General features: G+C 35.6%; 3 protein-coding genes across 3 annotated transcripts; 1 reads left to right on the forward strand and 2 right to left on the reverse strand.

The window, feature by feature from the left end:
• Window positions 1–282: 282 nt before the first annotated feature.
• LOC21402205 (protein NRT1/ PTR FAMILY 8.3) lies at window positions 283–13,816 on the forward strand. Its single transcript, XM_010107214.2, has 5 exons — window positions 283–401; window positions 2,837–2,942; window positions 3,023–3,240; window positions 4,732–5,288; window positions 12,967–13,816. Exons 1-5 carry the CDS (start codon window positions 351–353, stop codon window positions 13,787–13,789), a joined length of 1,755 nt encoding a protein of 584 aa, XP_010105516.1. The 5' UTR covers window positions 283–350; the 3' UTR covers window positions 13,790–13,816.
• Window positions 13,817–14,922: 1,106 nt separating this feature from the next.
• Window positions 14,923–19,004, reverse strand: LOC21402206 (protein NRT1/ PTR FAMILY 8.3). The gene is made up of 5 exons (XM_010107215.2): window positions 18,708–19,004; window positions 17,480–17,585; window positions 17,182–17,399; window positions 16,098–16,654; window positions 14,923–15,820 (listed from the first exon to the last, which is right to left on the reverse strand). The coding sequence occupies exons 1-5, from the start codon at window positions 18,756–18,758 to the stop codon at window positions 14,998–15,000; spliced, it is 1,755 nt and encodes a 584-aa protein (XP_010105517.1). The 5' UTR covers window positions 18,759–19,004; the 3' UTR covers window positions 14,923–14,997.
• A 736-nt stretch (window positions 19,005–19,740) lies between these two features.
• Window positions 19,741–23,705, reverse strand: LOC21402207 (protein NRT1/ PTR FAMILY 8.3). The gene is made up of 5 exons (XM_024171658.1): window positions 23,589–23,705; window positions 22,831–22,936; window positions 22,528–22,745; window positions 21,124–21,680; window positions 19,741–20,819 (listed from the first exon to the last, which is right to left on the reverse strand). The coding sequence occupies exons 1-5, from the start codon at window positions 23,637–23,639 to the stop codon at window positions 19,997–19,999; spliced, it is 1,755 nt and encodes a 584-aa protein (XP_024027426.1). The 5' UTR covers window positions 23,640–23,705; the 3' UTR covers window positions 19,741–19,996.
• Between the last annotated feature and the right edge of the window lie 154 nt (window positions 23,706–23,859).

The raw sequence follows: 23,859 nt of genomic DNA on the forward strand, positions 1-23,859 counted from the left end.
GACCAACTATTTTTGTTGAAAAGGAAAAATGATGTGATAAATTATCAAAAATAATTTATCGGGTGAGCGTACAAAATGCACGTGGTTGAAATTAAAAGAAAAGTTTCAAATTCAACGCCGACTTTTCCAAATTCAAAGATTTTTATCTTTTGAATTTCCATTTAAGAGGATTTCAAAGTGAGAAATTTTCATCAAGAAAAACTACTTTTTGGATTCATGAATTTACCCTGGATTTTGATGAAAGGGGGTTGCAATTATTTGTTGCTCCCTTGTAAGCAAACGAGACGTATTTGATTTTGATGTGTTGAATTAACTACTAGTTTTATAAGATTAAGAGGAGAGAGAGAGAGATGGGTTCACATGGGGACGAGGAATCCCTCTTGGAAGACGCCCTTCTTCAGGTTCCAACTCTTAAACATTTCTTGGTTATTTTAAGCTTGCTTCTTTAATGGGTTTGTTATCACTTGCAATGTAACTTCACTAAATATGTGTTGTAGTTGTACAAATCCTCTTTAATGGAAATTCAGAAAAAGAAATGCTCTTAAATGGTCAATAAAGTAGTTCTTTTATCTCTGCTCTGTTCTTGGCTTTAGTTTTCTTGTTTATTTGTGCAAAACTATTTAAATAAAGTCGTGATCGCATTAATATTGTAGAGAACACTATATGGTTTACATTTTGTGAACTTCTGCTTGTTTTGGGTTTCCTTTGGGTGGATGGGAAAGGAAACAAGAAAACAAAGGAAAAGAAAAAAAAAAAAAGACTGAAATACGAAGATGTAAATCAAGGTGAATAAAAAATAAGAGGGATAGGAAAAGATTTTATTTCTTTTTTGCTATGAAAGAAAATGATTTTATTTCATTGTAATAATTGGTCCTCTTCTTGTTTGGTAGCCGCACGTACACAATGACTATTTTGCCCATCTTATTTGCTTTTTTATTGAACTTGAGAGTAAGGGTATTTGAATTGAGAGTAAGAATATTATAATTTAGAGTCGGTTGTTTATTTACAACTAGATTATATCTACAACCACCACCCGTATTAATGAGATGTTTGTTTTAAGAGTTCGTCTCTGATTTTGAATCACGATTCTTAATTCTATACAGTGTTTTTCTTTTATAAAAAAAAATTAAATTTTAAAAATCAGAATCATAAATCATGATTCTAAACCCATAAACAAAAAGTCCCATAAGTTTTTTCATAGTTTTTCTTATTAATATACTTTTGACAACATAAATGATAATTTGCTTATTACACTGTCTCCTGACTCCTGTCAACATTTGTCTCCCCTTTCCCTTCCAATTCTAAGGAGATTTAAAATTGTGGGGCTCATACCTTTTTTTTCTTCCATTCACAAATCAATCCTATTCCTAATCCTAGCAACCATATTATCAATTTCCACTTGGAAATCCGTCCATTTTCAAAACTACCAAAGTGTTAAGAGTGGACCTGGACTTACATTTGTGGCCTATGATATTTGGAAGTAACTGGCCGTTTTTCACTGTGTTTTTTCTTTTGTTTTAATAAGGGTGTTTATCTGGTAGTCACCTTACCGGTCGTCTCAGTTTTTGACAGTTGGATATGGTTAAAATCACATCAGATTAAAAAAGTATGTAGAACAGATAGATTTTGATACAAATTTGATGGCTGAAAAGTAGATAACTACTGGTAGTCCATTTTTACAAGGACTACTAAAGAAAAGTCCCTTGTAATAATTGACTAAAGTTTTTAAAAATTAGGAAATGATCGTTTTTGGATTAACTTTATTTATCACTAATTAACTTGGTGAATGATCAATATAAGTTACTGATTAACCAACATTAGTTTGTACTTTGTAATTAATCTATTTTAATCAATAAACTACCGGTTTAGCAGTGATAAACTATTGGTAAATTGATGATAAACTAGTTTATACTAATTGACCATGGTTTATCACTAATTAACTACTATAAAAAAGGTCATTTTCTTTTTTAAAAAAAAATTGGCCATTTGTCAAATAATTTAAAAGTTTGGCATTTATTAAAAAAGGTGTCTAGAAAACGGTAATTTGCCTAATTTTCCCTTATCCTTTTTGAAGGAGCGTACCTTTTTTTTGTATATAAGGAGCGTACTTTCACGTAACATTCATAAGTGAGAAATATAATATGACATTTATTTAATGTAACATGCCATTTATTTATGTAACACTGACCTTAAAAATATGTAAACAAAAAAAATTTAGTTATCAACACTATTGTTATACATCTACAACGTCAATATTAGAATGAACAAATAATGTTGTCTGGAAGTATGGTCCTTCCGGGACATATATATCTCCCTTGAATTCTTACAAAAGCAGGTTATTCAAGTTAATAAAAATGCTTCTGTTTTTTTTTTTTCTTCTGAAAAAAGGAATTATGTTGTTTTCAATTTCTATATTCAAATATATTATGACGCATACTTTTCATTATTTCTTTTCTTTTTTTCCTTACCAAATCCTTTTTCTTTCTGATTTGTTGAGCGCGTCAAACTTAATTATTGTCCTAATACAAACTTAGCACACAAATTTACATATGTTGGGGGAGCGTCTATTTTGGTATTAGAGAGGTTGGAGATTAAAATGCGGAGAACGGCATGATGTGTGTGATCTCTCTCGTTATCTTATTCTTCATGGTAAAATTCTAAATTGAATGAAAATGTATGTAATTCTCGCATTGAGAGTAAACTACTATAATCCTGTGTGTGCTTATTTGTTTTCTTTTCTTCGTTTTTATTGCACCTGATAATAGAGGATTAGGGCCTAATTCTTGACAGATTAAGTTCTTATATGGATCAGTAAACACATCCTTTATGAGTTCAGGATGAAGGCGGTGGACTTTACACAGGTGACGGCTCAGTTGACATACAAGGGAAGCCCGTGTTGAAGCGAAATACTGGAAATTGGAAAGCATGTGTCTTCATTCTAGGTGTTTTGTCTGTCCTTTATGTTGTTCCTATTTTGTTATACCTATAAATTTTTCATGAATCTCTGTACTTTATGATATAGGTACCGAATGTTGTGAACGCTTGGCATTCTATGGAATTGCTATGAATCTTGTTACATATCTTACAAAAAAGCTGCACCAAGGAAACGTTTCTGCAGCAACAAATTCTACCATTTGGGGTGGCAGTTGCTATCTTACTACCCTCATTGGAGCCTTTTTGGCTGATACTTATTGGGGAAGATACTGGACTATTGCTGTTTTCTCCATAATCTTCTTCGTAGTAAGTTTTACTGGAGTAATAATTTCCCGTCCTCTTTTACCAATAAGAATGTCATTTAGCATAATTTAGCTTATGGAAGCTCAGCAATATGTGTTTTCGTAGTTTACGTTTTGTGTTCTTGCATTTTGTGTTTCAATACCCTGTCATATTTGGCCTGTTTCGTGTTCAATAGAAATAGCTATGAGAGAGAGAGAGAGAGAGTTTTAGGGCTTGTTTAATTCAACAACTCAAATTGTGAAAATTTGAACCTTTTTGGTTAGTAACTATAGAATCTGAACTGTGATGATTCAAACTGTGATCCGAACTGTAGTTTAGATATGTAAATAAATTTTAATTTGAATTGGGAATAAAATCCGAACAATATTTGGATAAAGTAATGAAAACTGTCATTAGAGTTTTGTAACAAATCTTATAAAACCTCATTATAAATGACATTAAAAATCTGCAATATGGGTGGAGATCTGTTCCTCTCTTTATTATGAACACATTAAAAAAAATCATCTCAATCGGAATTAAAACAATGAGGATATGACATTTTTAAGATTGAAATTGAAGAGCGGAAAAGTAGAATCTGAAACTATTAGACTGTTGACAACAATTCGGATTGGTAGAATTTATGGGGAGGTGAATTCTAAAATTAACAATTTGAGTTGTCCTTGAACCATTGTTAATGTTTGAACTGTCCTTGAATTTTCGTCTCCCAAACACCAATTTGAAACCTAAACTAAGGTTTGAATATCCTAAACAATAATTTGAGTTGTTGAAACAAATATGGGCTTAGTTGATTATGATCAATATGGAGGCATGTAGTTTTTGTCCTCTTTATACTTGTAGAAACAAAATGTATTACTCGGTTGATGAACTTGATGCAAAGTGAAAAAATTGCATTTTTATGAATATGGCACAGAGTGAATTTTGATGCACTTGTACCAAACGTAATAAGAGAAAGGTCCTCCCTAACTCTTCATCTTCAACTAGGTTATATACATTCCTTTCCCTCTTACCAGTCGCAGCCTTAATTGGCTGAAGCTGGAATGGGAGACCTCTCCTTTATTGATGGACTGTGCCAATTTGGCTAAGGGTGGCAATTCGGTAGTGGATCATGTTCGTGTCAGCCCGTTTATTAATCGTGTCAGAATACATCAATCCAAATATGACCTGTTTATTAAACGTGTCAAAAATGTCAACTTAAACACGACTCATTTATTAATCGTGTCAATCGTGTCAACCCGTTTAAATTAATATATTAAATAAATTATTAATATAATAATGACTTATTTAACTTCACTAAGAAATTACCTTCATAGTTTAACCAGAATGTTAGTGCGCCATGTAATACCTTATGGGTCAATAAGCTACACTACTACACAACGTTGAGTCCTATCCAAGGAAATATTAGGAAGAAAAAAAAAAAAAAAAAAAAGGTCAAAAGAAACAATTATTTTCAACATCTTGTGATGCTAATAAATAGTTAATTGTTGCTTTGCACAGGGGATATGTACGTTGACCCTCTCGGCATCAGTTTCGGCACTAAAGCCTCCAGAGTGCTTTGGTTCTGAATGTGCATCAGCGACTCCAGCAGAGTACATGGTATTTTTCATTGGACTTTACCTGATGGCGCTAGGGACTGGTGGGATCAAACCATGTGTGTCATCCTTTGGTGCGGATCAGTTTGATGATACCGATCCCAGGGAGAGAGTGAAGAAGGGATCTTTCTTTAATTGGTTTTACTTCTCTATAAATATTGGCGCTCTAATTTCAAGTAGTTTGCTGGTCTGGATTCAAGATAATGTTGGGTGGGGTATAGGATTTGGCATTCCTGCATTGTCTATGGGACTCGCTATTGCTAGTTTCTTTGCAGGCACATCCATCTATAGATTCAAGAAGGCTGGGGGAAGCCCTCTTACAAGGATGTGCCAAGTTTTGGTTGCGTCACGTCGTAAGTGGAACCTGGAGGTACCTGAAGACAACAGTCTCCTGTTTGAAACACAAGACGAAAGCTCCGCCATTGAAGGAAGTCGTAAATTGGAGCACAGTGATGAACTAAGGTTATTTTCTTCTTGAACTCAAAATTTTGTTTATAAGCCTCCTTTTTCGCGATGTTTTTACTCATTTTTCCTGTCTAAGTTGAAGTTAATCAAATCCTGTTACACCTCGGAATTTTATTGTAGTGTCAGGTGTGGTTAGTGATAGGTCTTGTGACGACCCTTCTAGGTGGCCGTAACTGTAGTTAAAATTAACTTGTACTTATTAGAATTTCTTAAAATTTGTGAAACGTTTTTTTTTTGTCTTATAGTAGACATAAGTTACAAATTACTTTCTTGTTTAATATATTCAAACATTAAAATATCTATTTCTCAAAGCATATAGATATATCATATGTATATACTTAATCCTTAAGTCTTGTTTACTTACAGCCATAATCCATAAAACCATTTAACATATAGTTTTAATATCATAATTAGCAAAACTATGTATAACGTAAAACTGATTGCGAAAATAATTGTGAGTGGTATTTATTCCCCGATCTCCACATCGTCCGTCCATTCGCCTTCAGTCCATCAAGTATTAGGTGCAGGTTCCTTACCTACAGTATAAATATTCTATGATGAGCTTTCACTCAACAAGTAAGAACTATCTCTCGCAAAATAACTGTAAGCTCACATGACTAAATATGCATGAGTCAATTATGCTTATTTATGATCACGTCTTATTAAATTCTTATTGTCTGATCTTATCTTACTTACTGATGGGTCCGAGTGCTCGTACCATGTGCGTGCAATCATCGGGACGTGCTTGCAAGGTCCCCAATGATACCGTGATTTAACTTACTATATACTTCTTTTTCTTTCCTATCTCCTTCCGGAGTCTGAGTTACCTCCCTCGCAGGGGTTGGTACGGCACTCAACTGAGTTTGTTCTTATAAGTTCCACTTGACTTATTAAGGTGTATGTAATATGGCATGGCAACGCATAAAGCATAAACATGTATATATAATATGTGTAACTTTTCTTTTTAAAATCTATTTATACTGTAGGTGAGATTCCTACTTACCTGATTTATAGGACTGAAATCTACTATTCATCAAACAGCTTACTCTCTTACTTGCTTACTTCTGAAAATGAACACCCATTGAGAGTGTGAGATTTACCATCATTTGCTATTGTATTTTAGCAACTTATGAAGGAAATCAAATCCTTTACTTAAGGCATGTATTCCTTTCCTTTATTGATGGATAAAAATTTACTATAAGGATTAATTTATTAAATCGTAAAAATCTTATTTTCCTTAATTGCCATTAGAGATGTCAAACGTGCCGTGCCAGCCCGGCACGGCACGGCCCATCACGGGCCTGGGCCATGCCAGGCACGACCCTGCACAGTGCAGGGCTGTGCCTGGGCCGGGCCTGAGAAGAAAAACTCAGGCCCGGTCCAGGCCCTTGGCCCTAGTCCATAAGGGCCAGGGCCGGGCCTGGGCCCAGGCCCTTCACGGGCCGGCCCCGGCCCTTGTATTTTTTTTAAAATTTAATTAAAAAAAAATATCATATGCCCCAAAAGATGTGATTTTATTGAATTGACGTAATAGGAATACACATAAATGACTGCCTCATTAAAAACCTTGCTAAGTAAAACCCGTGGGGAGATCATGACAAAACCTTAGCGAAGGAAAAAAGAGTGCAGTAGCTAGGAATAGTAAATTACAAACCTAAGTGCTTCCAGAAGATTCTGTTATTTCTAAGTTAGAAAAATATTCTTGCATCGAATCATCTGTGTATTGTTTTTTTCGTCTTCTTGTATCTTCCCAGTCTTTAACGCACATTAGTCCCTCCAGGATATCTGGATGCATTATGCTTCTCTTCTAGTCAAGAATTCGGTTGCTTGCGCTAAAAGCTTGCTCCGATGCTACCATTGATACTGGAGTTGTCAGAATGTCACGAGCTATTATGGACAGTGTTGGAAAATGATCTATCTTGCTCTTCCACCACTGTAAGATGTCTAGTTTGTCGTCATCGATTACAAAATTTACTTCAAAATATTTGACTAGTTCTGTAGACACTTGTGTTGAGGATGATCCTGCCGTTTTCTCTTTCTTCTTCAAGAAACTCCACGATGATCCTTTAGGCCCCGAACTGGTAGTTGACGACGAAGTTCCCTGTTCTTTTTTACTTGTGCTATATTTTACTTCATACAAACTAAAAACTTTTTCTAACATTTTCTTAGCGTCAGTAATACTTAGTTGCATATCTATTTTTAAATTCTCTGCAGTAGCAGTCATCAATGATTCAGTTCCATCTACTCCGCACCTAGGATCTAAAATGGTTGCCAATGCATATAATATAGGATAACCTGACCAATAACTTTTAAATTTATTTTCCATTAAGTTAACTATATTTCTAAAAAGTTCTGTATCCCTATAATAAGAAAATGTTTCTGAAATATTAAATAGTTGATGTAAAGCTAAATGTGCAGTAGGGTAATAAACTCCAGAAAGTAATTCAGTAGCATTGTAAAAAACTTCTAAAAATTTAAAAAAATACTCAACAATTTGCCAATCAGGATCGAAAATTAAAATTTGATCGTTCTTACTGTTTACGTATATCGTGATAAGCTGTGAATACGGGAGTGCTGCCTTCAACATTAAATATGTTGAATTCCACCTATGTCTCACGTTAGTTGGAAACTTTCTTGGGCGCATCTGGCTGTTCCTGCAATATTGTTTGAATTCTTGGAGCTGAGCTCCAGAACTAGATATGAAGGATAATGATTCTCTAATATTTGTAAGATTAGCAGAGATATGTTCAATTCCTGCCTGAACTACTAAATTAATTATGTGACATGCACACCGTTGATGAAAAATTTCCCCTCCAAATGCCGGTTTCAAACTATGTTTAAACAGATTAATTACAGTTGTATTAGCTGACGCATTATCAAAAGTAATTGTTAAAACTTTATCTTCTATCCTATAAAACCCAAAAATTTCCATTATTGTACTAAAAATAGTTGTTGCGTTATGAGGATATGGACATAAACGAAAACCAATTATTCTTTTTTGTAAAACCCAATCGTCATCAACGTAGTGCGTTGTGACACATAAATATCCAGTTTTATTACACCCCTCCCACAGATCAGAAGTGCAAGACACAGTAGCATTAAAAGTTCTAAAATTATCAACAAGAGATTGTCTCATTGCATAAAAAATTTTCATGCAATCAGAACGAGTTGTGTTTCTACTTACCCGTTTAAATTGTGGGCAAAAGGCTGTCTGGATGAATTCTTCGAAGGAGGCATCATCTGCAAAAGAAAGAGGCAATTCGGCACTAGCTAGAAATTTAGCTAGTGCCTCACGAGCACGTTGTGCATCGTATGTAAAATTTTGTAACCCATGTGATGTGAGTGATAGTGTTTGTTGGCGGGAGTCCACACTCCCACCTTGGTGCAACGGTAGACATACTTTCCAATGTCTATCCAGATGACCAGTACCCCCACCCTTTTTATTAGAAAAGTACTTTTTACAATATTTACATACCGCATGAATTTCCATCTCACCTGTTTTTGGATTTGGTCGGGGCTCCTCGGTGAAATGCTGCCATGCCGGAGTAGTTCGCAGTCTTTTTCCTCTACTGCGTTCTCCAGCTTCCTCGTTGTATACTGAAGCATTATCCACTGGAGCATTTTCTGGTTTAGTGGGGGTGGGGTTGGAAGGCATCATTTCTTCCTCAAAAAATGTCTCCTCACCAAGCTCAGGAAGAGTAGTGAAATCAAGGAAGTTTGGTGAGGCCATTTTCTGGAAATTGATAGAACTTGATTGAACTTTATAAATGAAAGAGCTAGAAAATGAATGAACGCGAGAAAAAAGCTTAGAATCAAAATCAAAGAGACAAGTTGAGAGATAGAATGAGAGTGAGATGAGAAGATTAGAGTGAATTATTGTGTGGGATTTATGGTGGAATTAAGGGGTATTTATAGGGGATTTTAGGGTTAAAATTCGGTTTTTTTCCGTGGGGCCCTTCGCGGGCCCAACGTGCAGCACGTGACGGGCCTCCCGTTTGGCCCATCACGTGCTGAATGAACACGAGAAAAAAGCTTAGAATCAAAATCAAAGAGAGAAGTTGAGAGATAGAATGAGAGTGAGATGAGAAGATGAGAGTGAATTGTTGTGTGGGATTTATGGTGGAATTAAGGGGTATTTATAGGGGATTTTTGGGTTAAAATTCAGTTTTTTCCCGTTGGGCCCTTCGCGGGCCCAACGTGCGGCACGTGACGGGCCTCTCGTTTGGCCCATCACGTGCCAAACGGGAGGCACGTGATGGGCCAAACGGGAGGCCCGTCACGTGCCGAACGTTGGGCCCGCAAAGGGCCCACTGGACCAAATGAAATGGGCTTCTTCGTGGGCCGTTTCGCGGGCATGGGCCGGGCCGAATCAAGGCTTGGGCCGGGCCGAATAAGGGCCGTGCCACGGGCCTCTACGTGCTTAGGCCGTGCTTGGGCCGCGGGCTGAGAAGTTGAGGCCTAGCCCTAGTCCATTACACGTGCCATGCCGGCACGGCCCGTAACAGTAACGAACCGGGCCGTGCTGAATCAGGCACTATTACAGGCTAGGCCGGGCCGTCCATGGACGGCCTGGCCCATTTGACACCTCTAATTGCTATTAACATCCACTTGCCTAAATTGAAAATCAATTACCCAATCTAGTCACTTATTCTCCATAATTTACCTCATTGGACTTGTTATGATATTAAGGTCCAATTCGGCCTATAAACTTATTCACGACGTTCTAACTCTTAAGTCGTTGAAATTTAAACTCAAACGGGGTCTTTTAAAGTAATGCGGGTGTTGGACCCACATCTAATCTTCATAATTCTAAAGACCTAACATATTGAGCTCGTAAGTGCCTGTCGGTATGTTTTGCTCGAAAAACTATTAAGTTTTTAAAAGAAACCATTTTTTCTTGAAAACTTCCTTCATGAATATTTCTGTTGAAACAAGGTCTAAAACCATAGTATTTTACTGAAATCACATCTCGAGTTCTTTGATAAACTTTTGTTAAAAACCAACACTGTGTTAGTTTTGTTCAGTTAAAACTGTGCAGTTTCTGAAATCTGCTTTTTACTGCATCTTAGAGTCAGATTTTGAAAGTCTGTTCTTCATGACAATTCTTCGTCTCGTCAAGATCTAAAATTATTGTTTTTAGAGAAAGCTGAAATTCAGCATCTAAAGGCCTCGTTTGGCTAAAAACAGTGGCTGCCAGTTTTTTTTCTGAAACTGTTTTGGACAGCATGTACTGTTTATGAAAAATGGCTTAAAACTTACATTTAGAGTTAAAACTGAGTTTTGTCACAATCACAGAAAAACATTCAAAACATGGAGAACTATAAGTTTAAATTTAAAAACACTGAAAAATCTCGCTCTAGGATCCTCATTGTCGCGTTCAAAGTAACCAGGAAATTTTTCCTATAACCCAAAATAAACAAACTTAAACCAAGCATAAACATACCGCATAATACTAATCAAACTAATCTCAAAACACACAAAACTAACATAAAACTCACACACCCTTATTACAAACTTATTTCCTCAAGAACCACAAATTACATCCATGATTCACAACTTAAACTTTGTTAGAAAAATAGAGGAAGGGTTTAGAGTTTTTACCCTTGAAGAAGATTCTTGGTTAGGCTCCTCCTAAAAACACTTTGATCACCTTCTTCTTCCTCTAAGTTTTGCTAATGACTTGGAACTAGAAGAGTGAAAAAATTTGAGAAGAGCATTTCTAAATCCCAAATTTTGCTAGAAACAAGAAAGAGGAGGTTTAGGGTGCGTTTGGAATTGGTTCCAAAATGATTTTATTTTCTGTATGAAAATGAAAATGAAAATGTTTTCATTTTCATTTTGGAATCATTTCTGAAAATACGTTTGGTAGTTTTATTTCGAAATTATTTTCAGTTTTAAAAAAACTGAAATTGTGTTTGGTGGTTTGATTTTTAAAAACATGTAATAATATTTAAAATAATAATATATTAAATAAATAATAATATTAAATATATTAAATAATAATATATTAATATAACATTATATATGTTAGTTAGGAAATGTTAACGATGGTGGTGGGAGAAGAGAGCTGAAGAGAGAAAACGAAAACGGAATAATGAAAACAGAAATAAATCGTTTTCAGATTTTCAGATAAGGACAAGATCGTTTTTGTTTTTAAGTTTTGGAAAATTTTATGCCAAACGCGTTTTCATTACGCATTTTCATTTTTCGTTCTCGAAAACTGTGAAAAATGGAAACGGAAACGGAAACAAACAAGCTCTTAAAGTTTGCCCTTGAAGAAAATCCTTGGCTAGACACTTTCAAGAACACCTTAGTCCCTTTCTTCTTCTTGAGATCCTAAACTAGTGCTTTGTGTTTAAAAGGATGGGTGAAAATTTTTTTGAGAGGAAACAAGAGGTATGGCCGGTTTGGTGCTTTAAGAGTGAAGTAAAGTAAGCTTTTTTATTAAATAGTTGATTTGATTCATCTCATCATGAAGTCTTCTAGTACACTCAATTAACCAAAATTTTTACTTAAAACCCCTTAACATGGCCGGCCAAGTGAAGAAAGAGAGGAAAAAAAAACTATCATGAGTACTCTTCATCTTCCACCATCACATCTCATCCAATCTAAACATTAACCTACCCCTTGCACTTTTGTCCCATCTCTTAAGTTTCCTTTGAAACTGTTAAAAATTATACTGCCTGTAAAGAAGTACTTAGCTGACTGAAAATTCTAGTTTCTGACGGTTCCTTTTCTACTGCTTTTTTACAGTTCAATATTAATCCCCCGGTACTTCGATATTAAATTCTTACTCACGTAATATTTCGAATTGTTTCAAGTCTTGAAATTAATTCTAGACTGAACAAATTCTAAATTTGACTCTTCTGCATTATATTTCGGGAATGACATTGCTACTGACAGTGTCAACTCCTGGGCTCACATTGTACCCTTCTACTATAAGTATTTTTCTTGTGACTTCAACCTAACTATTCGGCAATTAAGGATTTTTTTTTGTACGCTGATAACATCATATTGTGCTTGGAAATTCTTGGAATTAAGATTCTCAAATTGTATACGTACTGGAAATTCTTCCACCTTAAATTACGGTGAGACTTTATCGATCGAATTTATTTAATCGTAACACATGAACTTAGCATGAAATCTGCTACAGAATTTAGGAATATGGATATTAATTCCATAAATCCTTCAGTAACAAAATATAGCATAATATTTTTTAGGAAAAATTCTTGACTTAAATATATAAATTGTATTATTTAAATTATGGGATTTTCTTGGTCATTACAGGTCTTCATTGCGAATATTTATCTTTGAGATACCTGAAGGGAGAAGAGTCAAGAGGCATTTTATGGGATTTGCATTTGTTTTCTTACATAAGTTAATAGTGGATTATGGTTTTCCTTGAATAAAACGTGGAAATAAAATTCTGATGTAAGTCTCATTCATTTTACCGATTCGAGTTTAGAATTTAAGTTTTATTACAGTAAAAAGTTCTAAAAAATAATCACATCTAACTAAACAGGCCTAATTCTCATTAGAGAAAATTGTACCTTCAAATTATATGTCGAGTTCTCTTGTAGATAAAATTGTACCCCTAAGTTTCAATTTATTGGCAGTTGCAGGTATAAACTAGCAATGATTTCAACTCCATCATTTTTATTGTTTTGTTTGACAGGTGTCTAGATAAAGCTGCTATTATAACTGCTGCTGAGATGAACAATGAGGACTTCTACGATCCCTGGAGGCTTTGCACTGTAACTCAGGTGGAGGAATTGAAGATTTTGATCCGCTTTGTTCCCATTTGGGCTACTGGAATAATCTTTGCTGCTGTCGCTTCTAATTTGTCAACAATGTTTCTCGAACAAGGGATGATGATGGACACAACCATCGGCTCTTTCACCATTCCTCCAGCCTCTCTTGCGACTTTCGACATCATCAGTGTTATTATCTGGGTTCCCGTGTACGATAGAGTAATTGTCCCAATTGCAAGAAAATTCACAGGCAAGGAAAGGGGCATCTCGGATCTGCAACGGATGGGAATAGGCCTTTTCCTTTCCATTCTTAGCATGTCAGCTGCTGCTGTGGTGGAAATCAACCGATTGCAGCTGGCCAAAGAGCTCGATTTAGTCGAAAAAGAGGTGGCTGTGCCACTTAGTATCTTATGGCAAATACCGCAGTTCTTTTTGTTTGGCGCTGCAGAGATATTCACATTCATCGGACAACTGCAGTTCTTCTATGACCAATCTCCGGATGCTATGCGGAGTTTGTGCAGCGCATTGCCGCTTCTGACAAATTCACTAGGGAACTATCTATGCTCATTGGTTCTGACCATTGTAACTTACATCACAACAGTTGGTGGGAAAACTGGATGGATACCAGACAACATCAATGAAGGTCATCTTGATTATTTTTTCTGGCTTTGGGCTGGACTAAGCTTCCTAAACATGTTTGTCTACATAGCATGTGCCAAAAAGTACAAGCAGAAGAAGGATTCTTAAAGGTTGGTTAAAGAATGCATCATTTCAAAGAACAATGAACGAAAGAAGCTGAAATTTGTGGTTGATTGATTTCACATCTCAAAATAAAAGTAATACGTGTAATTAACAGATGTAATTATATTTAATTTAAGTTAAACAATACGTGTAATAATATTGCTTGTGCACTTAGTCAAGTCATTCTTTTTCAGTGAGTATTTACTTCTGCGGTCAAGCAATAAATAACTATTTTTGGCCTTTTCTCTCTATATAATAAGATTGCATTTATACTAGACAATTGCTAAATATGCATGCTTTTCATCTATCAGCTTTTGGATGTAAATTGGACATATATATGTACATATATATACATATATATGTATATGTTTAACAAATGTTAGCTCAGAATTTGAAATCATTGCTTATATATATGTGGTATTGAAATGAGAGTCGGCTCGAGGATTAAAATTCTTTCCTCAGGCTGGGTCAGCTTGTTGAGCCTTAATCCTAAAGAACAAATGCACTGAGAATAGACTTTTTATGCCACCTAGCATAGTCAATTAGTGAATAATACTTGTACCTTTTTAAGTTCCCAATTTTTTCACGTTTGATTTTTTTGTTTTTTTAATTTCATGACATCGTTACTCTAGTAGTAAAGAATAACAATATTATTATTTTTTTCATTGGTGCATCTTCAACATATGTGTTTAACAATTAGGACCTCGAACTTTTAATTTTAACAAAAGGGTATTCATAAATTCAAAACTTCGTTACAATTGTGGTCCAATAAAAAACGGACGGCAATTTAGGTATGGATTGTCCCTTATTTTTGCACCAAAACATTCTAAACAATTTGTCAAAAGAACAAATTGATCCCTCAAAACTTTTTAGTGTTGGTATTTGGAACTCTAATCTCCGTCTATTAATTGACGTCCATTATTGTTTGGGCTTCATTGCCAAGGACGTCAAATTTATTCCCCAAAATAGCTATTTGTCTCCCCAACCAAAAACTATATACAAGAACGCACAAAGCCTAAAACAGTAATAGATAGATGCTAGAAAAGACCGTAGTATAACACAAATGTATAAATAGTTCTACCTTCCAAAGAGTTCTATTGTACAATTGCTATTTGATAAAAGTAATAACAAAGGAATTTCAGAAAAAATGTGGATAATAATAAAAATAAATATAGTGACCAGCAACATCTTAATCAAATCAATGCTGCATACTACTAAGAAGTCTTTTTCGCCTTGTACTTTCTGGCAAAAACTAGATACACCAGCATATTTAAGTAGCTGAGCCCAGCCAAAAGCCAGAAAAAATAATCAAGATGTCCTTCATTCAGATTATCTGGAATCCATCCAGCTTTCCCACCTTCTGTTGTGAAGTAAGTCACAATTGTCAAGATCAAAGGGCAGAGATAATTCCCCAAAGAATTCGTCAGAAGCGAAAACGCACTGCACAAACTCCTCATAGCATCTGGTGCCTGCTCATAGAAGAACTCATGTTGTCCAATGAAAGTAAAGACCTCTGCAGATCCCAACAGGATATATTGTGGAATTTGCCAAAATATGGACAGTGGTACAGCAGCCTCTGTGTCGATCAACCCGAGTTCATTTGCATACTGCAGCCGCTTAATCTCGAGCAGTGCAGCAGCAGACATGCACAGAACAGAAATGAAAAGACCGATTCCCATCCGTTGCAATTGCGAGAAGCCTCTTTCATTGCCTGTATACATCCTTGCAATCGGAACAATGACCCTATCGTAAATGGGGACCAAGATAATTATACTAATGTGATTAAAAAACGAAAGAGAGGCAGCTGGAATGGTGAAGGACCCGACAGTTCTGTCCATCACCTTCCCTTGTTCAACAAAGAACGTAGGCATTTGGGCAAAAACAGCAGAAAATACTATTCCAGTTGCCCAGATCGGGAACATGCGGCTCAATATCTTTAGTTCTTCCACCTGTGTGATGGTGCAAAGCCGCCAGGGGTTCGAGAAATCCCGACTTTCAACTTCAGTTTCGGAGAGCAAAGCAGCTTTGTCAAGCCACCTATCACAGAAAAAAGGAAAGTTTGGTGTGGGAACAGTTTGTGAAATATACAATGGTAATGCTTTCCTTGCTGTCAAGAAATTGAGAGAGCAATATATTCACTCTCATAGAAGTATGTCAATTGTAAAATAAACATGGGTTAGCTGCAGCAAAAGGATTAAAAAAAGAAAGAAAAAAGAAAAATACAAACACAAGACAACAACAACATAAAGTAAATAGGTCTGATTAATTAAGATAGCCTCATTGAAACTTAAGAAAAGTTATAGAAGATGACTACCTTAGTTCGTTGCTATGCTCGAGTTTACAACTGCCTTTGATGGCAGAGCTTCTTTCTTGCGTTTCGTAGAGGACACTACTGTCCTCAGGCACATCCAGTTTTCTCTTATGAAATGCCGCGACCAAAACCTGGCATATTCTTGTCAAAGGGCTTCCCCCTGGTTTCTGAAATCTATATAGGCGTGTGCCCAAAAAAAGACTTACAATAGCAATGCCTATAAGCAAAGCAGGGATTCCAAATCCAAGACCCCACCCAACTTTGTCTTGGATCCACACCAGTAAGCTACTAGCTAGAATAGCACCAATGTTTTGAGAAAAGTAAAACCAGTTGAAGTAGGATCCCTTCTTCACTCTTTCACTAGGATCGGTATCGTCAAACTGATCAGCCCCAAAAGGCCATATGCAAGGTTTGATCCCACCAGTGCCTAGAGCAATCATGTATAGTCCAAGAAAGAATACTGCATACTGTGCAGGAGTAGCCACCGGGCATCCGGAATCTGAACATTCACTAGGCTTCAATGCTGGAACTGATGCTGAGAGAGTTAATGCGCACACACCCTATTTCAATCACAAATCCATGAATCAATAACAACATATACGACTTTTCATGTTAGACCATCTCCAATGTAAATGCCAATATTTACCAATCTAAGATGCTAGTTTTGCCATTAAAAAGTGCGTGCTATTTTATTTCACACTCAAATGCATGATGCTACTTCAAATGCTATATCCACTTTTTATCATAACTAAGCTTTGGAATTAGTAAATGTAGACTTTTAACATTAAAATAATTTGGAAGTGACGATATTGTAATTATCAAAATGAAAAGGTAATACAACAATAAAGAGTAATTAAATGATAAAATTTGACACCTGCTATACTTCGTGCCAAATTGAATAGCATTTGTAAAATTTAGCATAAAAGATAGCATTACAATAGAGAGTAGTTGTCCTACTCAAATGCTTAAATTTGACATTAGCGTACTAATTTGATATTGCGTTGGAGATGCTCTTAGAAGAAATGTTTTCAAGTATTTTCAATGAAATTATTTTCATGGAGAAGAAATGATGAGTTAAGCTACATACACCTAAATAAACTATCGCGAAACCGGCAATCGTCCAATATCTACCCCAGCATGTGTCGGCTAAGATGGCGCCAATCAGAGGAGTGAGATAGCAAGTTCCTTGCCATGTGGTAACATTTGTTGCTGCAGAGACATTTCCTTCATGTAGTCTTTCAATAAGATAATTAACAAGGTTTGTGGAAATGCCATAGAAGGCCAGACGTTCGCAGAAAAAAGTTCCTGCATTTTTAGGTAACAACTAGTAAGGATGGCAAAAACAAAAGCATTAGAGAAGACAAATGTTCGAACTGAAGAAATACCTAGGATGAAAGGACACGCTTTCCACTTTCCAGTATTATTTTTAAGAACAGGCCTCCCATGAATGTCAACCGAACCATCCCCAGTATTGAGTCCGCCGACTTCATCCTGAAGGTATGCAGACACTAAACTGTCATACATAAAAATAAAAAAAAAATCTAAAAAATAATGCAAAACTGCCAAACAAAAAGTGGTAAGAGATCTTAAACAGTCTAAATCATTGTTTTTCTTTGTAAGAAAATGGCATTTTTGGTACAAGAAAAGGTACTGTTTTACTGGTCTTCAGATTCAGGGTAAGCTACTGACTACTGTGCAACTCTCCATTCAAACCTGAAGATACTAGCTTTTTTTTTTTTTTTTTTTTGAAGAATTTGAAAAAGGAAATGAAGAGAACTTGGAAAAAAAAAAAAAAAAAATTCAACGGGATTATTGGAAAACCTTACCTCACATGGGCAGTGACTAAAGTAAACTACAAAATTACCTTATTTTACAGTTCAACAAGAAAAAGAGTTTGAGATAAACAAGGACAAACATAATAATACCGTTATATATTATAGCTTTTGTAACAGGATTACAGAGTAAAGGCATTGGATAAATTAACTGATGATTCAAGAAGAAAAGAGCATATCAAATTAACTGATGCAACACTGATTATCAAAAAATCAATGATACTTAACTGATGCAACACTGATTATCAAAAAATCAATGATACTTAACTGATGCAACACTGATGATCAAAAAATCAATGATACTTAACTGATGCAACACTGATTATAAAAAAATCAATGATACTTAACTGATGCAACACTGATTATCAAAAAATCAATGATACTTAACTGATGCAACACTGATTATCAAAAAATCAATGATACTTAACTGATGCAACACTTATTATCAAAAAATCAGTTATACTTAACACTTGTTAAAAAAAATAAAAAATAAAAAATAAAAAAAAAATCTCTTCCGCTATCTTTTGGGTCCCCAGTTCAAGTCTCTACAGTACTGTTCAACACACGTATAGAGTCATAAGAAATTGAAATAACAGAAATCAAAAAAGGAAAAACACTAGTCTAGTAATAGACTCTCAGCTCAGCAACTCACCCGTTAATTTCCACACCCTTTGATAACAATAATCAAAAGACAATATAATCTTAAAATTTTGAGGGGGGGAAAAAAAAAAAGACAACAATATAATCGTAAAATACAAAAGCAGATAGTGGGGAGTAAAACCTGCAAGAGATTGTCCTCTAAGAGGCATCTGTTATCCTCCCGAGAACCCATTTTTCTTTTTTCTTTTCCTTTTTTGATTATTGGGTTTGATAATCTACTACAATGAAGTAGATAGAAAAGGAAATTTTTTGTGGTAGCTAACGGAGAACAAACAACAACAACTAATAATAATAATAATGAGCATGAGCCATGATGTTGATTCCCCGCGAAATGCTTAATGCTAATTACAAAATTGACAAGTGCCAACAAAAACAGTAAATGTTAAGGGCAAAGTCTGGGCCCCAGTCCACACCAGCATTTCTCATACTTGAGATCATTAACGATTGGATAAAATGAGGACCAAATGAAAAGAGTATTGACTTTTGAATAATTATGCAACTATATAAGGCTCCGTTTGGTAGAGAGGTAGAGAGTAGCAAAGATTGAAAGAGTAAAAGGGATAGAAAATAAGAAGGATAAAAGAAGATTATGATAATCCCTTAGGGTTAATTTCATAAATAGTCCTCAAGATTTATATTAAATCTCACCTTAGTCTCTGACTTTTTAAACATCACGTAGATAATTCCTGAAGCTTTATTTTGTTTCAGTTTCAGTCTTTCTATCAATTAGACGTTAAAATTTGATGAAATTTGTGTAAATTAGAGTTCAAAATTAGAAAAAGCTAAAATTTTAAGTCTATATGTGAGAATTAACTTTTAATTTTTTATATTGTTTTAGTCTCTAAACTTTATATGTTCCTAAACTTTATATGTTCTTAATTTTACGTTTTGAAAAGTTAAAAATTAAAATGAGATTGAGGTTAAACTTCAAAAACCATTTGTGAAATTAACCCAATCTTTTATGTTATTTATGTTATTTAATAAGAAGAGGAGTTAAAATAACGGATTCTATGAATGAAACCTCCCGATTCCTTAAGTGCAAGGATGCAATTTTGTGGGCGAAGAGAAGAGCTCATACATTCATCCCCCGCTTTCTTCCTCTCCTCCCTTCCATTCCAACTTTTCTTTTTTTGGACAAAGTATTCATTCAACTGTTGAAAAAGAAATACTTGGTACCAAATGCATAAACAATACAATTACAGTGCTCCTTTTTTCTCAAGTAAAATCAAGTTGAAACAAATTTCCTTACATCTAAGAGGAAGTTCAAAATATATTTTTCAACACATTGTGATGCTTATTTACAAACCAATGGAAAGAACATAGGGTTCATACTTTGGCTTTCAACCCTTGAGCCTCTTTCAGTTCATCGTTCACCATTTCTCTCAGATGACGCATTTCACCGGAGACTCTTTAAGAAGCCAGCTTCTGCTTGTACTTTTTGGCACACACGACGTAAGCTAACATGTTAAGGAAGCTGAGCCCGGCCAAAAGCCAGAAAAAATAATCAAGATGACCCTCATTCAGGTTGTCCGGTATCCATCCGGGCTTCCCACCTTGCGTTGTGAAGTAAGTTACAACAGTCAGAATAAAAGAGCTAAGATAATTTCCTAGTGAAGTTGTCAGGAGCGATAATGCGCTGCACAAACTCCGCATAGCATCCGGAGATTGGTCGTAGAAGAACTCAAGTTGTCCGATGAATGTGAAAATCTCTGCAGCACCCAACAAAAAGTATTGGGGTACTTGCCAAAAGATGCTAATTGGCACAGCTACCGGTTTGTCAACTAAATCGAGCTCTTTGGCAAGCTGCAACCGATTAATTTCTACCACAGCAGCAGCTGACATACACAGAACTGAAAGAAAGAGGCCAATTCCCATCCTTTGCAGCTCCGAGAAGCCCCTTTCCTTGCCTGTGAATTTCCTTGCAATGGGGACAATTACCGTGTCATAAACAGGAACCCAGAAGATAACGCTGATCACGTCAAAAGTTGAGAGAGAGGCTGGAGGAATGGTGAAAGAACCGATGCTTGTGTCCATCATTGTCCCTTGTTCCACAAACATTGTGGACATTTGGGCATAAACGGCAGCAAAGACTATTCCAGTAGCCCAAATGGGAAACATGCGGATCAAAATCTTCAGTTCCTCCACCTGAGTTACTGTGCAAAGCCTCCAAGGATTGGAGAAGTCCCCACTGTTCGTCTCAGAATCAGTTATAACAGCAGCTTTATCAAGGCACCTACCAAAAGGGGAAAAAATAGTTCATTAAGTAGTTCTGCAATTTGATCCAAATAAAATATTAAGGGAATGAAATAATAGAGAGCGATCGTCTTTAATCCAAAAATAAAATAGTAGTGTGGCAACCAGACTAATAGTATCAAACAATGAAAAATAATTTGAACAGAAATTGACGATATCAATAGCATAATCCAGAAAGTCCTTAATCTAACATTATATTTGACGTTCAAGTTGAGTTAGAAGAAGAAACTTATTAATCTCTTAACATTATATTTGACATTCAAGTCGAGTTAGAAGAAACTTACTCTAGTTCATCACTGTGCTCAAGTTTACGACTTCCTTCAATTGCAGAGCTTTTGTCTTGTGTTTCAAACAGGAGAGTACTATCTTTAGGGACCTCCTGGTTCCACTTACGACATGATGCAACCAAAACTTGAGACATCCGTGTAACAGGGCTCCCCCCAGGCTTCTGGAATCTATATAGGGATGTGCCTGCAAAGAAACTAGCAATTGCGAGTCCCATGAACAATGCAGGAATGCCAAATCCTATACCCCACCCAGCATTCTCTTGAATCCAGACCAGAAAACTACTTGAAATTAGAGCGCCAATATTTATAGAAAAGTAAAACCAATTAAAGAAAGATCCCTTTTTCACCCTCTCTCCGGGATCGGTATCATCAAACTGATCTGCACCAAAGGAAGAGACGCATGGTTTGATCCCACCCGTCCCTAGTGCAATCATATAAAGTCCAAAGAAGAATACTGCATACTGTGCTGGAGTTGCTGATGGACATTCAGAACCAAAGCACTCTGGAGGCTTTAGTGCTGGAACTGATGCCGAGAGGGTCAAAGTACACATGCCCTGTACAAAACAATAACAGAGTAATCATTACTATTGACCAAACATCCAAAACATTATTTTTCTTTATTTCTTCTAACCATTTCTTGACTAGGCATTTATGTCATCTGATAAAGCCAACTTATTTATAAAATGGTAGGTGGCATATATACTTACGAAGCATCAACACTCTCATTAATATGCAAAGGTAAGCTCTTATACGGGTCCCCAATACCAAGAGACAAGACCTGGCCAAATTGGAATAGAGCACCAATAAGGGAGAAGTTTCCCTTTTCAGGTTCAATCGATAGAAGGCTGAGGTTCAGGCTGCTCGATTTTGTAGTGTAAATTACCGTCTTAGAAGAATGCTTACAACTTTATCTAAATTCACCCCTTGCTAATTACTCATCTAATTTTGAAAAGTAGTAATCTTTTAATCAAGTTCATGAATGTGGTGAGACCTTAAGAGAGTAAATATAATAGTCTTTCTAAGTACAAAGAAAAGTAACACACCCCCTATATTGATAACAAGCTATCAGTTTTTGTTGAATAGACAATCTACTTTAAAAATCAGAACAAATCATTTGTATTCTGACACAAGCACCGATTATCCAAAGATGAGCCCAAAAAAAAAAAAAAAAAAAGACAAGCAGCAAATGACGAAACATCATGATGTGTACAATATGTAATGTAAACAGAATAAAAGTAACGACACAGTTATCCAAAGACGAGCAGCAGTTGATGAAAACAAAACACAGACAGCAGGAACACAAAAATTTCGTGATGCCATTTAGATATGTGACGCTAAATGATATTTCTTATTGGAACAAATAAAATCATTCTTGATGTTCCAAACAGAACTTCAACTTACTATGAAGTAAATTGTGGAGAAAACAGCAATTGTCCAATATCTTCCCCAGTAAGCGTCTGCCAAAATGGCTCCAATGAGGGGAGTAAGATAGCAAGTGCCTGACCAAGTGGTAACATTTCTCGCGGCAGAGACATTTCCTTCATGCAGTTTTTTCGTAAGATATGTAACCAGATTCGTGGCAATTCCATAGTACGCCAATCGTTCACAGCATTCGGTACCTGTATCATAATTCACACAGCATAAAAAGCTAAACAAGTTCAAATTATCTTATAAATAGAAGAAATGCAAAGAACAATCGAAAACCTAGAATGAAGGGGCAAGCTTTCCAGTTTCCCGTATTCCGCTTCAGCACCGGCTTCCCGTGAATGTCAACTGATCCATCACCTGTGTAAAGACCATTGCCTTCATCCTGGAGTAACAGACATGAGTTTTCACCATATGGGTCATACAGAAATGAGTATAAAAATGTAAAGGACACCATTTTCAGCTCAAAACATATTTCAGAGAACTTTTTGTTTATCACTAAGGTAAAATCATATTCTGGTATGGTTTATTGGAAAGATAAAGTTGCTCATAGAATTGTAGGCAGCAATAAATTCTCATAAATATAAACAGGCGAAAATAAATGTTTTTTATACGAGTTTAAGCCCCAAAGAAATGAACAATCAAAGAAAACCCTCGAGATCTATGGACATATAACCAAAAGAAAATTGAGAAAAAATAAACCCAGATTCTCAATTTCCTATTTCTCTTCCGACAGATAACGCAATCCCCATCTGGTCAAAACCCAATTTGATTTTCGAGAAAACTGATACAGTTCGTGATTTCTAATACCAAAACCTCAATTATCCTTAAAAAGGGACTAAACCTTTAGATCAAGCCTATAGGGGCTTTGTTATTTTAAGCTCAATAACTTCTGATCTTAATCATATCCAATCAAAATATTCATCCAATTCATGCAAATAGAAACGATATTTTAGTAAAGTCAAATTTCAAGTTAAGATATTGAAGTATCGAAAATGTTAAGGAAGGAGAGAGAGAGAGAGAGAGAGAGTTGGAACCTGAAGAAGACCTTCTTCCAAGAGAGCTCTCTCTTCCCCCTGTGAACCCATCTCCTCTATCTCTGTGCTCTGACACTCTCTCTCTATCTATCTATCTATCTAATCCCTTCTTTCTAAATTCAAAAGATTCTTAAAGTGAACGAAAAGTAAAGAAACCCAACATATATAAGATACTTTGAAGGTTTTTTACATTTGTATAATATATATTTTATGAATATCAAAAACTTAAGTTGTATTCATTTTCACCGATTCGAGTTTTATTACAGTAAAA

Source organism: Morus notabilis, unplaced genomic scaffold (genome assembly GCF_000414095.1).
Source record: "Morus notabilis unplaced genomic scaffold, ASM41409v2 Scaffold102, whole genome shotgun sequence".
In the NCBI taxonomy this organism is placed as follows: Eukaryota; Viridiplantae; Streptophyta; class Magnoliopsida; order Rosales; family Moraceae; genus Morus; species Morus notabilis.